Source organism: Salmo salar, chromosome ssa26 (assembly GCF_905237065.1).
Source record: "Salmo salar chromosome ssa26, Ssal_v3.1, whole genome shotgun sequence".
NCBI lineage: Eukaryota > Metazoa > Chordata > Actinopteri > Salmoniformes > Salmonidae > Salmo > Salmo salar.
In genome coordinates this window covers 24,861,820-24,880,320 of record NC_059467.1, presented here as the reverse complement: position 1 = coordinate 24,880,320, position 18,501 = coordinate 24,861,820, and the positions used below count along the sequence as shown (strand labels likewise).

Below are 18,501 nucleotides of genomic sequence, written 5' to 3'. Positions count from 1 at the left end.
AGCTTGTCATTCCCTGGTCTGTCGATTTTAAAGCCTTGCCATAATCGCTATTCATTTGTATATGTAGCAAATGTAATCATAATCCTCATTCTAGGGTTGTTTTTCATATGAGAATGTAAAGTAACTGAAAGGAGAATTGTATGGCAGCGGCTTTAAATTAAGGGGTACTGACAATGTGTTAAATATAATCTGAAAGCTGCATTGAGGCCCTCCCAATGTGAGCCAACTGAATCTGTTCATGTATCTTCACATGACCTGTATTCATTCCTCAAGAGTTACAAGACAATGACTTAAATGTTTATTATCTTTGACAATAAGTGTCAACAATTCTTCCTCGCTATGAGTGATAAAGTCTTGGATGTCACGTGGGAATGGGAGAGAGCACTGTTTTAACAACACTCTTCCCAGTTGTTGTGGAGGCTTTTATGACTTTTTGTTTTGTCTCTTGGACTGAAAATCATTTTGTTGAACTGTGCTTTACCCCCAGGATCGTTCTAATTTATTGCTTAAAGAGGAGCAGAATGTCTGGGCCATGGACAAGGTTATTTCAGGTGTCAGGAAGTTGGCTTTGAAAGGTGAATGCAGCATGTACCAAGTGCAAGCTAAGCCTCTGGCGCTGAATGTTGATGCCACACAAAGGCCTTCATTTCTGGATTGTTCTCTGAGACAGATCGCATTGTAGCAACACATATATATATAGACATCATTGGTGCTCACAACCCATTCATTTTGATCAAGACGCATACAATCCCACAGCTCAGCAGTGTAGCAGGTGTAATGGATATCATGGTATATATTATGATATAATAACAACATATAATGTTTCACTATGAAACATTTTATTGGATCATGTGTGACTGTAGGGGAATATCTGTTTGATGTGCACAAGCATGACTTCGTATGGTGCCTACACCCCACCACGCCCTAGGAGCTTGTATCCACATGTGTAATTCATGTGAGCGCTCAGGAAATTAGGCAATGTAGGGAAGCCTAGACTCCCCTCAACATTTTGTTAATGTGTCCACATTATGAAGCTCATTGGCTTTTGAAATTATATCACAAAGTTTCTTATTTTTGTATGGATTTGTCAATGTTTTGACTGAGTGTAATTTTAACATCAACCAACTGTCCAGATTGTATTGGAGATGTATGAAGCCCTTACGTGCAAATTCCAAATCGGTGTGTATTGCTGTCTGTTTATCCATATGTCAATTATTTTTGATAGAAAAACCAATAATCAAGAATGGGATGCATTGTCTAACCACGGAAGCTACCTCTTCAACTTTAGTGGCTACCAGCGGTGCTTTGTAAGGTGTGTGTTCTTATGCTATTGATATTTTGTTATTTTGGTTTGAACTGTAGGCTTTGTTTGTAAATACATCTGGTTGTACAGTATCACTGAATTTAAGTCACGCCTTTAGTTGATACCAATTGTGGGAGGAATGTACAGTATGTACTGTATACTGTGATTTTTGTGAACCAAAATATATAAAACCAGTTGCTTAAAAAAAAACTATGTTTTATGTACAAGATTTCTGACACACATTCTCACTCATTCGTATAATTGATTTGCCCCACAGTGACACACAGTTGAGTTGGCCTGATTTTTGACCTCATCAGGACTTATCAGGAGGGTTTTTCTTTGCCTACAGTGTTAGGTTCTATCTGACTGACTGACCATAGTGCCACTCAAGGGTGCTGTTGAAATCATCAGGGCTATAAATGGTCCACAGGGCACTGGCACCTCTCCCAATTGGCTCCTCTGACCGGTGTGTGGAAAGGTTTGACTGCATTATGGGTAAAAAATGTGTCATGTGGATGAAGGTAGGTGGTTGGCAGTGGACCTCAGAAACCAACAGGAGCAGCCTTACCTCTCACACCCTGTTTGGCAATGGACGTGGCTTGGCTTGGCCAAACATTTCACCTCCCAGCGATGCAGCCACAGGGGGAATGGGACATTCCAGCGATTCCAACCCTCCCCACACCTCCCACTGGGCCAAACACATTAAGCATATTGCTGTATCCTCTTTTGGCCTTAATTAGGCTTTGTTACATTAATACCCAGCAGCTTTTGTTCATTCCCACTGGCATTCAAGCGCCAGAGCGTCAACTGTTTGTTGACCTCATAGTGATCATGTTCTGTGGGTAGGGCAGCATGAGGCACACGAGTGCTGCTCCACCTGTGTATTCATCTCAGTGTTAACCCCTGTCCACTGTCTGTTTCCCATGTTAAACAATGGTGGGGTTTTATAAGGCCCCACTAGCGAACAGGCCACACCAGGGGTAGTGGTTTACCGAATTTGCATTATAACCAGTTTACAGCTGGGAATATGAGTATGATTGGGCACCCTAGAAACCTGGGATAGACATGCATTTGAATAAGTGAGAACAAAAGGGGTGCCCACTGCCCGTTGACAAAGCTTTGCATTTATTTATCATACATAAAACAAATTATCTTTGCCACTAATACTCAATTACCTTTTTCTACAAAGGATGCCAGAGTGAATCAAACAATGCAGTCCTTTGCTACTCAAATTATTCCATGGAATAAATAAAGGTACAATAACCCAATGTGGATGAATGTAATGTCTTGGATGACCTATGTTAGATGATTTCACAACAGGGAACGGGGAAGATTGACATGTGCACGTAACGGGGTGGTAGTGGGACACAGGGAAATGAAAGCTAATGGATTATCTCTGGTCTCGTCACATTGAGCTGTAGTCTGGCCAGGGTCCCAGTGGAGGTCTGTGTAGGATGAGACAGGACATCCACCCTATCTTCAACCGGCTTCTTTACACCTAATCGGCCTTGTTCATCTGCTTATCCTTCTCCTCTTTGGTGATTTGAGCTGCAAGGCAATTAGTCTAATTCGTGAATCATATTTCCAATTCAAAAATCAAACATACTAGAACTTACAGTTGGTGATCAATGTAGGACTGATAATACTTCACTATTTTAGACTATTCAATCTAATTATTGTCTTTTTACATTTTATTTCTAGACTATATAAATATATTATTTATAATATCCGTACCATTTGATACATTCTTACCACTGAGGAAATGACTTTTACTTCAATAACATTGGGATTAGAATAACATCTCCAGTTCAATTTGTTAATATCAAGATAGATTTTTCCAGAAATCTATAGTGTACAGATGAGGTAAAACATGTCTTATCCTTTCACATTATCCAATATTTTGTAACATATAACATATTTTACCTTCTCGGAACCTTAAATTAAGTGAGATGGACAATGCACATTGTTACATACTGCAATGTATAGTACATTTACATCTTAGTCATTTAGCAGACGGTCTTATGCAGAGCGATTTCCAGAAGCAATTAGGGTTAAGTATTTTGGCACACCTTTTATTCTTCTCTAATTAACACAAATGAAACAGTTCTATAATAATGGGATTGACCTCAGTTATTACTGAGTGTGGGGGCTTACCTTGGGGGAAAGTGCCAGGTGCTGGGAATAAAAAGGGTAGAAGCATGACAGGACACAGCATGGTGGGGTTACAGACAGAAGGAGAGACACGTCAGAGGAGATGGATCATGTAATGGTGGCAGGATCCATTTAGAACCTTTACATGTATTCCAGTGTACATTCCAAAGGTCCGTCAGGGAGTTAATATACCCTTATGAAGACATAATGATATGTCTGTATATGTTAACATGAGATCTCAAATAGGAAGAATAGATTTACTGTATTTGCCCTCTAGAACATACTATGATTACCATGATACATGTTCTAGATTTGAACATGCCATTTAACACGTACAAGTATAATTCTTCCATCTCAGATTTGATGTCCAAATGTATTATTTCATAAGGAAACCCCAAAACATGTTTCAAATATGAGTTGGGGAGCATTCATATATTATGACATTTTCAGACATTCATATATGACTTCATATTTGATGGACACATATGTACTAAGGGTACCTGTTCCAGACAGGAAACAGAGTGAAGTACATAGGAAGTTGGAAACCTTGACAATTACATCCCTATTTATGGTGGTCATAACTGTAAAAATCACCATGTACACTCAATGGCCAGTTTATTAGGTACACCCATCTAGTACCGGGTCAGTCCCCCCTTTGCCTGAATTCTTCGGGATATGGAAACATTGCTGAATTGGTATCAAGGGCCCTAACGTGTGCTAGGAAAACATTCACCACACCATTACACCACTGCCACCAGCCTGTACCATTGACACCAGGCAGGATGGGGCTATAAACTCAAGCTGCTTACGCCAAATCCTGACTCTGCTATCAGCATGACACAACAGGAACCAGGATTCGTCGGACCAGACAATGTTTTTCCACTCCTTAATTGTTCAGTGTTGGTAATCGCGTGCCCACTGGAGCCACTTCTTGTGTTTAGCTGATGGGAGTGGAACCCGGTCATCTGCTGCAATGGCCCATCCGTGTCAAGGACCAACGAGTTGTTCATTTCTAGATGCCATTCTGCACACCACTGCGTCGTTATTTGCTTGTTTGTGGCCCGCCTGTTAGGTTGCACCATTCTTGCCATTCTCCTTCGACCTCTCATCAATGAGCTGTTTTCACCCACAGGACTGCCGTTGCCTGGATGTTTTTTGTTTGTCGCACTATTCTTGGTAACCCCTAGACACTGTCGTGCGTTAAAAGCCCAGGAGGCCGGCCATTTCTGAGATACTGGAACGCACCTGGCACCGACGATCATATCACGCTCAAAGTCACTTAGCTCACTCATTTTGCCCATTCTTATGTTCAATCAAACAGTAACTGGATGCCTTGATGCCTGTCTGCCTGCTTTATATAGCAAGCCACGGCCACATGATTCATTGTCTGTAGGAGCGAACCATTTTCGTGAACAGGCTGGTGTACCTAATAAACTAGCCACTGAGCATACAAGATTGACAATGGATTTGGCAGTTGGTTTGCAGGCCAGGTGTGTTAAGGAGCTCACCAGCAGAGAAAAAGTGAGTAGTGTTAGGGATACTTACGGCGAATCTCTAGCTTGCACTCCACCACATCTTCTCCACTGGCGTTGACTGCTTTGCACATGTACACTCCCCCATCAAATAAGCAGGGCTTGCGGATCTCCAGGGTGAGTATGCCCAGCTTACTGAACATACGGTACTTGGCCTCGTTGGAGATGTCCATCTTATTTTTGTACCATGTCACTTTGGGCTGAGAGAGAGAGGTTACAATGTGAACTAGATGTGCCTAGAGTAATGCATGTGGCAAAAAAATGAAATAGTGTCTATCTGCTATAACTAAGGCTCATAGTTCTTACTGGTCAGGACATGCTTGTCGTCCCCCTACAGTACTAGTAGCAGACATGATGATAATGTAATAGTCGTGCTGATTTGATGGTCATTCTGATGGTGATAAATCACTATATCATTCATGGTTAGCAGCATAGCCTTTGTCTCTGTCGTTCTTGCTTGTATAGGGACACCTCACCTTGGGGATGCCTCTGACAGAGCAGCTGAGGGTGGCGTTGTAGCCTGCTATGACTGAACGGCTCACTAGAGGGTGTGTGAACTTAGGCGCCTCGGAAAAGTCATGCTCCTTGTAGGTTGGAGGCTTGTATTCGAAACCTGATAAACAGATGAACAGGTGCAGTGCTCAACTTTTGTTCAGAAAGTTTATGGGTTTTACACAGGTGGCAGTAGGGGATGTTTTTTTTTAATGAATTTCATATGAATGCTGCTCCTTCATACATAAATGTATAACTATTGTTGGTTTATAGTTATGATGTCATGGTGGTATTACTGTCATGAACGGTGCGCCAGGTATGGGAGCCCACCTGTTTTCTGGATGTAGGCACTGTCTGCTGAGAAGCAGGGCTCTAGGCTGAGGCCTACCATGTTCACAGCGTAGATACGGAAGATGTATTCATTCCCCATGATGAGATCAGCCACCACACAGTTAGTTCGCCTATATAGCTCATAGACAGTGTACCATTCCTGAAAACCAACCATATTTTAGTCAAACTCTTCATTTTTAAGTGAGACCATATTTTAGGGCTACCAAAATAGTACAGAACAACTAAACCACAATGTCAGGGTAACGTGTCTTGAGAGAATGAGAATGCATGCCAACTCCTATGAGTGTTTGCCAAACAAAGGGGCCCAACTGTGCTATATTTAGCAATGGGGCATCTCCAATATCCAAATGAGATATTGTTCTTTGTAACATGATAATCTCATATCTCACAGCCTGCCATTGTGAGATGGAGGAAATTAATTGGGTCTAATAATGACTTGTGTGAAACCTGAACAGGGAGCTTTTTATTTAGCCACTAACCTTGCAGCTCAGAAGTACAATGGGTTTCCATCACTACACAGACAAGCCATGTCCAGTATGAGGCCAAGGCTGGGGGCTAAAAACAGGGTGTGCTTGGCTTGCTGTGCTCTGGGTGGCTGCCTGGGGTGGTGGAAGGTGGCAGTTGGAGCTCAAACAAACAGGCCCAGAATGCAATTCTCCTTGCTCACAAAGGCTCTCTGCCTAGCTGTGGCTGACTGTGTGTCACAAGGGAGGGTAAAATACCCCTCGGTGACCATGTAGCATTCTTCCCCTCACATAGTGTACATACATGAGTCAATTATGGCCGTGTGTCAGAGAGCTTAGCTACCTTGCCTTGGCAATGGCATGGTTTTTAAACCCAACGTTCTAACACTCAGAGCTTGGCATAGTTCACTCTGAGCCCAGCCAGAGAACTAACAGATAATTATCAGGCAGCTCGCCCTCTCTCACACACACACTGGGATGACCTCTGTCTGTCAGTTAGAAAATAAATATTAGCCTAATCATCATTTAGAATATAGATAATGCTTTCCTGAACCTGCCATGGGAGGGGCAGTGTATAACATTACTCATTCAATATTGTCTGACCAATATTAATTGCTAGTTTTCTGTCATATATGAACCTCTTGCACAAATTAATGAGGAGAACATTTTCATGTTAGACACTGCCCAGCACATTGACTCTCACCATGGTCTTCTTGTCAGCCTTCTGAACCATGTAGCCGGTTATTTCACAATTTCCATTGTCCTTGGGTGGCTTCCAGTCCAGAGCCACGTTAAAGCCCCAAACATCCATGATCTTCAGTTTCTCTGGAGACCCAGGCAAATCTAAAGATAAGAAATAATATTTATCGAGTCAACATACTGTACCATAACTTTACCTTAAACTCCAATTCAATCAATCACAGAGAAATGTAAACCACACGGTGGGTACACGTAGAATATTGTTTACGTTGTATTTTAGGGACAGGTGTGGTTTTGTTTCAATATCCAACGATCATGGGACCAGCTTGCGGGACGTGTCAGTTTCATAGTTAACTCAGATACAGCATAAACCCATTCTGAGGGAACTGATAGTGCCACTGATCAATCATAAACCATTTCTATTCAAAACCATTAGAGTTGTGAGGATTCCTCACCGACTATTTGAATTGAGATGCTGGCTGTGTCCTCAACATTCTCAATCTGCAGCTTGACTTCGTACTTCCCAGAGTCCTTCCTCTCTGACTTGCGGATGAATAGGATTGTGTCGGTGTCACTGTTCCGGACGCTGACCTGCTTCGGGTTCAGAGGCTCCCCATCTTTACTCCAGGTGATCACAGGCCTAGGCTTGCCCTAATATAAAAAAGAATTGAGATTGGAAATTAACATAAACATTCAAATATTTTTTAGAAAGACTAAACCAGATTCTGGAGGACTACAATACAAGTAAGTTAGTATGTGTGAAATATTGGTTTTCCTCAGTAACCTACGTTTACTAAATAATCATTATAGTTCCAGGGGTGATGATGATTTCAGTACATCTCCAGACCAAGACATTTGAAATATGATATTGTTCAGATATTTTTATGGCAGATTTGAACCTAGATATGTGTGCCTAATAGATACAGTAGATGGTGGTAAATTTGGCAGTGGCCCAGACTCCTTGGCTTGTGGTTTTTAGCAGTTACTCATTCTGAGCTGCTTAAGATAATCTGTATCAGTTATCAGTCTGTCAATTGCATGTGTTACTAGGATACAGTTTTAAAACTGAAGCTGTATGTATTTATAGTCTTGAGGGAAAATCAGAAAGGAATAAAGAGACATAGCGTGATTTACTGTAGTATTTTTGCAGACTGTAGTATACTGTAGTATTTACTGTTGTGTTTTTGCAGTCATTTTGTTTTATTATCTTTGACATACAAATGGGAGCTTTCTCCTTGAGGAAACATACTGGACAAATACTAAAATAGCAAATTTTCCAAAACCTGTAGATAGGTAGGACTAGTATTCTAAAGTAGACTGTAATATTTGTTCATGTGGGTAGCATCATTCCATAACTCAACATGCACCAAAGAAAAGGAAATAGCAATTTCTAGTTCCTGTGTCATTTAACATATTTATCTTATGGGCAAGGGCACCAGCATATATACAGTACATTCATCCTATAGAGTGTGAAGGGTGTACTCTACCCCATACCTGGAAAGGGATCACAAGGTTGATTGTCTCCTCCACTTTCTTGGTGAGGGTCTGGCGGAGATTTCTAGGAATCCAGATTTTGGGTTTCTCTGTTAACAAAAATATCATAAGATGTCAATGAATAAAAGTGTTTGGGTACAGTTTTGTGGTGTGCGTGTGCAGGGAAAGTGGTAGGCTTGGGCGGTATACCATATTTTCAATACTGTCAATCAGGGGTGTCAATTTGGGCTGGCTTTAGGACCATGCAGACACATTTACATTTTAGTCATTTAGCAGACGCTCTTATCCAGAGCGACTTTACAGTAGTGAATACATACATTTCATTTTCATTTCATGCATTCTTTTTTTTTTTTTTTTGTACTGGCCCCCGTGGGAATCAAACCCACAACCCTGGCATTGCACACACCATGCTGGCGTTGCAAACACCATGCTCTACCAACTGAGCCACAGGGAAGACACCTCAGAGTGGGCGGGAAGGCTGTTTGCGTGACTGCGGTGAACAGCCCGACTTTCTTCTCAAAACAGTGCAGAGGTGGAAGATGGCTGTAATTGACTAGGTAATAGCTTTTTGACTTGAAACTAAACTCGAGTTTTGAATTCCGGTTTTGGGCTAGTGCGTGGCAGCCAATTGCTGTAAGACATGTTGCTGAAGAATGTTATTTATGTCCCTTATCAACTGAGGTGAATGAAGGTACAGCAGCCAAGGTGATAATGGCTGGAGTCAATTGTTGTCAATTGCTTGTTTTTGCTGTTCTCCGAACAGCATTTGATTTTTTTTTTAATTGTGTAGGAATGCAGAAAATAGAATAAATAAAGTCACTTTGCTATAGCCTACCCTCGGTTTACCTGAAATGATGCCAATGCCATCAGTCCCCTAAAGCTCGGCGCCTACCCGCCTCGCGGGGGTGTGTGCTATATCACTGCTTATAACTATACGTTTTCACTATCGTAGATGTGCCAAATAAATTATCTCCAGCTATGCATTTGGTTTGCTAACTTGCTAACTTAGTGGCTAGCTCGCAAGATCAAGCTTCTTGGTTATGGCAGAAACAATCAAATCCCCTCCTGGATAAAAATCCTGGCTGCCAAACATTTCTTTGTGCTGCAGCAAGCTGATTAGCCTTTTCAGATACTGTAGTTATATAACTTCATGAGCTGGGTTGTCAATTTGTTTATGTTCGCTTGTTAGCATTTAGCTAGTGTCCGCTATGGGAATTTTTTGGGGAAAAAAATACCGGCCATTGTGTCCACTGCCAGTAATACCGTATACCCCGGTATGGTACAGGAATGGTATGAAGGTATGAAAATCTGCATACCGCCCAACCCTAGAAGGTGGTTCATGGCTCAGACTTTTCCCTGAGACTGGGAGTACCACAATACATTTCAACTATCACGTTTAGCTTGATGGCACCATTACTGATCCAATGAGTTACTGTTCATGTACATTGACAAGCCGCGCGTGAGGTAGTAGTAAGCTGAGTTGACAACATCAAGTGCTTTTCAGTGCAATTCCATGGTAACAGTGACACAGACTTTCACTTTAACATGTATGTCAAACAAAAAACAATAATTGGAGAATTAAACAAACCATACAACTCTATGCACAGGAACTACTTTGAATAATTTCCACAGAAAATGTTACAAACAAACATTTACTTGAATAACAGTGCAGATGCAAAGTTTGGTAACAGAATGAGAGTTTGTGCCACCATTCTGTTGCCAAACTTTGCATCTGCACTGTTCTACAAGTAAATGTGTTTTTGTAACACTTTCAATGGAAAATGTTAAACGTAGTCATTATGCATAGAGTTGTATGGTTTGTTTACCTTTGCAATCATTGGTTTTTGTTTTACATACATGTTAAAGTGAAAAATCTGAGTCTCAGTGTCACTCTGTTACCGTGGAATTTCCTTACTGCCAATCAGCACTTAGTGATAGTATCATCCTGTCAGCAAGCGGAAAGGCCGGGGGCTTCAGCATGCATCTGAGACCTCAAAATACACCTCACAACTAATCTGTTAGGTGCTGAGAGCGAAATAGCTGATGACCTTGGCAATGTATGTGTGTTCCCAAACATGATCTGTGAGCCCTGAGATCCATGTAGGGTAGTGGAGGCTAACTTCAAGCCTCATCAGCTAAATATCTCAAACTGTAGAGAAATAGGAGAGAGGAGACAACAGCAGGACACCTCACGTTCCATTACAACCTTTGGGTTTTGAATAAACTGATGATGTCTTACACTTACAGTGCAAGTGTTTTAGGAACTTCCCTGGTAAAAAATCTATTTATGTCTTGTACATGTTTGTACTTTATGCTCATTGTATGGGAGGGAGGGTAAAATTGAAAAATTGGGATTCGTTTTAGGCAATCATGGGGGAATGCTTACGCATGATCTCGCGGATAGTGACGGCCTGTGCTAGGGAGGTAGGTGCACTGGGCCCTGCTGTGTTGTAGGCTCTGACACGGAACTGCATCTTCTCCCCGGTCGGCAGGTCCCGGATGATCACAGATGTCCTCTCTGTCAGACCCTCGAAAGCTGGCACCCATTCATCAGCTGTGGGCAAGAGACGGCCAGACAGAGGTGTCAAAACGCAACATCTGAAGAAGGCTCAGTGCCCCATCCCTATATGTCATCACAACTAGGGCTGCCTGCATGGATTGAGTTAGAACATTGACGTGCAGCTGGCCAGCATAGCCAGCCCTGAAGGGATTGCTTTAATTACATAAGCGTTGTGCTAATGGTCCCTGGCTCAAACCACTCTTGACAACTTAGGCCTTTGGTGTTGTCAGACTAAAACCAAAGCTTTTTAGATAATGGCTCGTCATGGAAAGTGTGATACAGCTAGCATGATAGAGGATGTCGTTTTATGTAAGAGGGTCAAGATTTAAAAAAACAGGCAATGCTCTCTGAAATGTTGCTGCATTTGGATTTGTTTGGATTTATTTGACAGTTTTTCTATTTTGTTAGGTTGGTTTTCAAATAGTGTGTTCCTAACTGAAATACTCTCTTCAACAGCTTTCATGCCATCCTCCTCCTTATCTACCCAGATATGTGTGTGTGTGTGTGTGTGTGTGTCAGGGATCAAAATATTGAATGCAGTACTCACAGCCCTCCTTGCAGTACTCGACCCCATAGCCATCCAGCTCAGACGAACCCAGATGCTCCGGAGTTCTCCACTTCAGTGAGATGGTAGTGTCACTGATGTCATCCACGCACAGGCCTACGGGCTCGCTGGTTGGAGCTTAGAGAGAGAGAGAGAGAGAGAGAGAGAGACAAGAAAGGAAGAGAGAGGGATTTCAGAAACATTGATTTCTTATTTAGACTAGAATAATGTCAAGAAAAAATACATCAATATTTTCACATGTTATGTCACAGATGTCACAGTATGTGACTGTAAAGAAGACATATTGCAAAATAGAGAAGGAAACATTTCAGTGTCAGCAGGTGTCAATGCAGGATATTTTTATTGTGGATTTACTGCTACCTGTCACTGATGCCTCAGCATCAAGGCAGCTTAACTTAGCTGCAGATAAAGTGTAGTGTTGCTACATGTAACAGCCATGTAAACTAGGGTCTTCCAATAAAAGCATCACTTCCTGAAATACAGTATCTCCAACCTTACCACAACCCATGTGTTAAGCTCCCCTGCAGGCTAGCTGACATGGAGCTAGCACATTGGAGATTAAGTATGGACCTTGCAGGCTCCCGAGTGGCGCAGTGGTCTGAGGCACTGCATCTCAGTGCTTGAGGTGTCACTACAGACACCCTGGTTTGAATCCAGGCTGTATCACAACCGGCTGTGATTGGGAGTCCCATAGGGTGGCACACAATTGGCCCAGCATCGTCCAGGTTTGGCTGGTGTAGGCTGTCATTGTAAATAAGAATCTGTTCTTAACTGACTTTCCTGGTTAAATAAAAAATGCATGACAGAGCTTTCATCAATACTCAACCTGTTCTTAGAGCATTTTGTATTATTCTGTATGCAAATCCGAGCCACTCCGTTTAGGATGGTATGTATTCCTTTGTGGATGTCCATTACCCTTTTCGTATAACATGTTTACGAATTACAATTCGTATTATATGTTACGAATTTCTAAAACGAACAATGTGTTCCGAATTTGCGACACGTACAATATATTACGAATTTGCAAAAGGTATGATATGTTAGAAATTCTAGCTAGGTGGCTGGGGGGTTAACGTTAGCTACCTGGCTAAATTTAGCTAGGCAAGGGATTATGGTTTGGGGTTAGGGTTAAGATTAAGTTTATGAGTTTGGTTAAAGCTTTAGATCAGTACAAGGGTTAGCTAAAGGGGTTAAGGTTGTGGTTAGGGTTATCTAATATGCTAAGTAGTTGCAAAGTAGCTCAAAAGTAGTAAGTGTTTAAAAAGTTGATAAAATGCAAAAGTTATCCATGATGAGATTCGAACTCGCAACCTTTGGGTTGTTAGCCGTTTGCGTTATGCTAACTTGCTAAGTAGTTGCAAAGTAGATCAAAAGTAGTAAGTAGTTGAAAAGTTGCTAAAATGTTGAAGTTTTCCATAATGAGATTCAAACTCACAACCTTTGGGTTGCTAGATATTTGCGTTATATGTCTACCCCTCTACCCTGACCAACCACCCTAGTTTAATTTTCCCTTAAGTAACCATCTGTCTTATGTAACCATCAGTGGAGGCTGCTGAGGGGAGGCCGGCTCATAATAATGGCCAGAACAGAGTGAATGGAATGGCATCAAACACATGGAAACCACGTGTTTGATGTGTTTGATACCATTCCAATTATTCCGCTCCAGCCATTACCACGAGCCCGTCCTCCCCAATTAAGGTGCCACCAACCTCCTGTGGTAACCATACCAAACGTAACATATCATACTAATATCAGTGTTCTGGATTTACCTTTACTATGTTACATCTAGTCTATGAGACCAGGCTGCAATACTGGGCTAGCTGCATCAATGCTACTATGGAAACCATTCAGTCCCTATAAATCTTAATGTCATGTTCATGCCACCATTTTTCTTAGAAAATGGGTAAATAACAATGGAGAAACAAATAGAGTATCTCACTCATTTTTTGTTTACATCCAACAGTCTAAAGATGTATTTCATGAATAATCCTCCAAATATCAAGAGAGAGAACTGAGGTCATTTGTAATTTGTCTTGTCATAGCTGATTTGTACCACATTAACAGTTTGCATGTAACAACATAATAGCACATAGAGATATCCTGCAAAAGCAGCCTAAAATAAGCTCAAGCTGACAGCCATCAGAGGCTGAGTTACAGAGTTGCCTTTCCCCCGGGCCCTGATCCCATGGTCCCATGTCACAGGTTAACCAGACAGGGGGGCCATGTAGGCATGTACAAGAGGTCAGAGGTCAGTCTGTGTTTAAAGGGTCAGACTGAATGGGAAAGACCAACTGGCGGCTACAGGCAGTACAGGAACACAGCTAACATAATACCTTGATAAACATCCTTTTCATTTTACTAGCCAACACACAAACAACAACACAGGAAAGTCTGTTAGTAGAAAACTTTTCTTCTCTTTTGCGCCTGTGAGTTTTAATACAGAGAGACAAAATATACAACAAACATCTCTGATTTACCAATGAAGGTGGCGCTGTTCATTCCTACTTACACTGCCCCTTACAATAACAGTAAAAAGGAGAACAGACCCTCAGAAACCACAGCCAGGGTTTACCTTCTATCTTATTATCATCATCATTAAAGAAATCCCAGTATTTATTACAGCACAAACCATGCCCCTAATAGTTGACCCAGCTTAGACGAAAATAGATCAATGCCTACTCTTAGGAGGTTCCGACTCTGGTACGGGCTCTGGTGCCGGGGCAGGCTCTCCTGGGGCACCCTCTGCAGGGGGAGCTCTATCGGCTGGTGGGTCTCCTTCTGCCGGAGAGGCCCCATCCTCAGCTGGGGTTGTCGGAGCTGGGGCTCCTTCTGCTAGGACAGGCTCTACTGCGGGTGCTGCTGGCTCAACAGGGGCCTCTGGTGCTAGATCTGGGGCTTGTTCCTCTGGAGGAGGTACTACTGCTGCCTCTGGCTTGGCCTCCCCCTCTGTCGGTGCCTTTGCTGCACCATCCACTGGAACCTCCTCCGCTGGCGGCTTCTTCTCAGCCGTCTTTGGCAGCATTGGCTTGGTCATCCTTGAATAAGGTTAAGATAGTGCTGTTCGAAGTGAGCTTGTCGTACTCCTCCTGTTCCTTGTCTCCCACACGCCTCAATCTACTCTGCTGCTGCTCCTCTCTCTCTCTCTCTCTCTCTCTGTTCTGCCTCAGTGATAGCACTCGACAGCAGCAGTTCAGCTGGGTCAATGTCCTCCCAGAGCAGCCTCAACAGTAGCAGCTAGCCCCTGTGTTCTAAGCAGCTGGTCCCAGCCCTGCTGCGCGCTTACATGCCATTATTTATAGAGGGGGATGCCGCGGATAGTTTCCTAATCAGCTGTCTTACAAGAGATGGGTCCGTCCGGATACCTCGATGTTCACACTCACATCCCCGAGAAGGAGGAGAAGGTAGAGGGGGACCCAAGGTAAAAGAATAAGAGACACAGCAAAGAGAGCCCCTTAATTCCACCAGACTTTGATTTCTGTCTTGAAGACACCTCCTCCAGTCTTATTTTAGACAGTGTCTACCCTAACATGTTTTCCCTACAAGCACAAGTCTGCATGCCATGGGAACCAAATGTCAAGATGACCATGTGTTGTTGTTGAGTGGTTACAGGTGCCCGTTGTGATTGCATAGCAGACCTTACATGGCTTAGGGGATATGTAAACTTAACTCTCAGTAGCCAAAACCCCAAGACAATTCACTGTAGTGATAGACAGCACTGACATCAATCAAACACACTGCCACTGAAAATATGTATATGGGTAATCCAAATACTTTAAGATGAAAACAGTTTTGTACATTTTCAATTAAAATCATGTAAAAAAAATGCATTCAATTTGACACATCAAATTGGGAATTTTGTGACATATTAGCGCAACTGTATTATTAAGGAAGTAACATCAACATTATCTTCAGAGAATACAGGTATGTAGCTGCAGTCAGAACAATGGGGTTGTTTCGTCTGTTTTTATGCTCTGTTTATGTTCCGTGGTCAGCTCACAGCAGGTCAGTGTGAGTGTAAATCAGACATCAGTCATCTCTGCCAGGACAAAAGTTGTGTTTATGTGACAGTGTGACAATACATGCACCCCTCAATAAGATTATTGTGAATGATCAGATGAATATAATAGTTTGATGAAAACGTTTACATGCAATGCAAAAATAATGATTTTCCTAATAATCCTGTTTACATGGACACATCTGAAATCAGGCTAACTGATGAGGCTTTGATGAATGCAGAAAATCACCAATCAAAGTAAACGTTCTACCACAGCGACCATGTTCTTGGGAAGCCTACTTGATTCTGAGTTCAGACATATACAGCTTGTATGTGAAAACTATTTCTAAGATTTCAGTTTTTCCACAGACACAGGTCATTACTTCTCTGCATTATTCATCTAGATGGGCTAGCTCACACTGTGTTACAGCAGGTTACAGTATGTGAGGTGTTGGGTTACCATATGTGAGGTGTTAGGTTACAGTATGTGACGTGTTAGGTTACAGTATGTGTGGTGAATTGCTTCTCATAAGTAATGGTTTAATTTAATTGATTTGGCATAATACATGATTGCATTGTAAAAATACATACTTTCAGACCACTGTGCCCTCTTGTGGTAACTTCCCTCGTGCATAAGAGGGAGGCTTGCGCTGCTGGTGCTGGCACAAGTGCAGATCAAATGCACTGCTGGGACTCCGATTAAGCCGTTTACACATGTCCGAATAATTTAAAAGATTGCTTAGAAAACCTGATGTTTTAATTGCTGCATGTTTACTTCGATTTTGACCTTACGCCGATTAAGATAATCAGAGTAAGGTGTTTGCATGACTATTGCATAATCTGCCTATTGCCATAATCAGTTTAAATATCGAATTATTAGTGTGCATGTAAACATAATCAAATGACTGGCGAGTGACTGATATCTTTAGCTGACCTGACCCTTAGTCTGACTGTCCAGTGTGACCGCCCAAGGGAGAGCACATGCCTATACGATGACCATCCATCCCATTAATCACTTTCCAACGCCCAAAGTTTACACCAACAAGTTTTGAAAGCTGACACCTATCTGTTTGCATTTTGAATGACCTGATTGTACGAGGCGCTACATGGAACAAAATGTATTTCCCCATTCCTCAAACAGGGAAGTTACATTTCATAGACGTATATAAAGGAAAATCACAAGGAGGGGAACTCACCCACTGGGATGAAAGGTTGTGAGGCAGCGCTGTGACATGACATGCCAATGGCGTTCACTGCATAGACACGCATCTCATATTCCACACCCTCTATCATCCTCTTGGCCTCATAGGTAGTATCAGTGTAGGGGTCAAAGTTCAGCCTCATCCACCTGTAGCTCTTCTTCTTCTTCCTCTCCAGCACATAGCCTGGGAAGAAAAAGTCAAACATTGAGGTTGGTGGCACCTTAATGGCTGCAGCGGAATTAGTGGAATGGTGTCAAATACATCAAACACATGGCTTCCATGTGTCTGATGCCATTCGTTCAGTTCCGTTCCAGCCATTATTATGGTAGCCTCCACTGATAGACGTGACTGTACCTATCAGTATACTACAATCAAACTACTCATATTTTTCTCTGTACATGTTCGCTGTAAACAAGTGAGCACTGTGTATGCCTGAACAAAAGATCTGGTAAGAGATTATGCACGCTACTGTATATCCTCACCAATGATCGGGTTGCCACCATCTGACTTAGGGGGGTCCCACTGGACAACGCAGGAGTCCTCTCCAACACTGAGGATCCTTGGGGCCGAGGGAGGGTCTGGCGCATCTGAGGAAAAGAAAAGGCCATAAAAAAACACAAATAAGATGACTTGGGACTATAAGGTTCTATCTGCAAGAAGTTGATTCTGAGATAATTGGCGTTAAAGTTTCAAACCCTCATTGGTTTGAATGGTGTCTGCAATTTTTATCTAGTATTCTTTTGAACGTAACAAAATGAATTGGAGTATTTAGAGTACCACATAGGCAGAGAACATTGAACAGAACAAGGCTATGACAATAACTACATTTGGACAAAAATGTAGATGGAACCTTTGTCCCAAGCTCTCGAAATATAGTGTAAAATACAGGATAAGCAAGGCACAACCTGATTAAACTAATTTGTCTCTTTGACTAATGACAGAATGAAAAATGTATCAACAAAAATCCTTGTGGACGGTGGTTTTATCTTACCAACAACTTTGACATTAATGTCAGCTTTGTCCTCCCCAGCAGGGTTCCGCACAATCACAGAGTAGACGCCCTCGTCCTGTTTATCCGCTCCCTCAATAGTGAAGATACAGTGTCCCTTGGTGCTCTCCACGTGGAGCCTTCCATCTCCCTCTGTCATCACCTGACTCATTAGGACAGCAGTTCATTAGTGGAGTCATTCTCATTCAGCTGAACTTCAGGGATCAATTCCAATTCGTAATGCAACCTTTTATATCATCTGATCTGGGGTGTATTCATTAGTGCACACCATTGCAAACGAGAGTTTCTTAATGGACAAATTCAGGTAGGTCCTTCCTTGTTTCGGCTTGCTTGCTTCCGGTCTGTTGTAGTGAACACACCCTTGATGATACTGTTTATTGTCAAAGCCAAAAAAGGATGAAATACACTTTCCAAGACACATTGGCTGGAAAGGATTTACCTGGTCATGCTTTTTGGCATGAAAACCAACCACACTGGGAGGTTTACTCATAGACTCAGCTGAAATGGCCATGCAAAAGCAGCTATAATACTTACAGTTCTGCCCTGGTGTCACCCCTTCGATGTCTTTTATTTCAGCAGAAGATTTTGAACATGCTCTTACCTGATCGTCATGGAAGTATGAAACTGCATGCATTGTTTAATTAGCATTGAATGCTGTGTTAAGTTATCAGGCAACACGTTGCCA

General features: G+C 42.2%; 1 protein-coding gene across 8 annotated transcripts in view; it reads right to left on the bottom strand.

The window, feature by feature from the left end:
• Positions 1-2,405: 2,405 nt before the first annotated feature.
• Positions 2,406-18,501, bottom strand: part of LOC106587482 (myosin-binding protein C, cardiac-type) — a 35,589-nt gene continuing 19,493 nt past the window's right edge. For 6 of the 8 annotated variants that reach the window (XM_014175898.2, XM_014175903.2, XM_014175900.2 and 3 more), the window contains 13 exons: positions 17,799-17,958; positions 17,290-17,394; positions 16,802-16,990; positions 11,594-11,728; positions 10,873-11,040; positions 8,487-8,575; positions 7,448-7,643; positions 6,997-7,136; positions 5,809-5,968; positions 5,463-5,599; positions 5,000-5,186; positions 3,458-3,478; positions 2,406-2,851 (listed from right to left, as the gene is read on the bottom strand). In XM_014175898.2, coding sequence (XP_014031373.2) covers positions 2,802-2,851; positions 3,458-3,478; positions 5,000-5,186; positions 5,463-5,599; positions 5,809-5,968; positions 6,997-7,136; positions 7,448-7,643; positions 8,487-8,575; positions 10,873-11,040; positions 11,594-11,728; positions 16,802-16,990; positions 17,290-17,394; positions 17,799-17,958 — 1,737 coding nt within the window. In that variant the 3' untranslated portion in view covers positions 2,406-2,801. The remainder of the gene's footprint in view (positions 2,852-3,457; positions 3,479-4,999; positions 5,187-5,462; positions 5,600-5,808; positions 5,969-6,996; positions 7,137-7,447; positions 7,644-8,486; positions 8,576-10,872; positions 11,041-11,593; positions 11,729-16,801; positions 16,991-17,289; positions 17,395-17,798; positions 17,959-18,501) is intronic. The other 2 variants (XM_014175899.2, XM_014175904.2) reach the window with 1 other exon arrangement.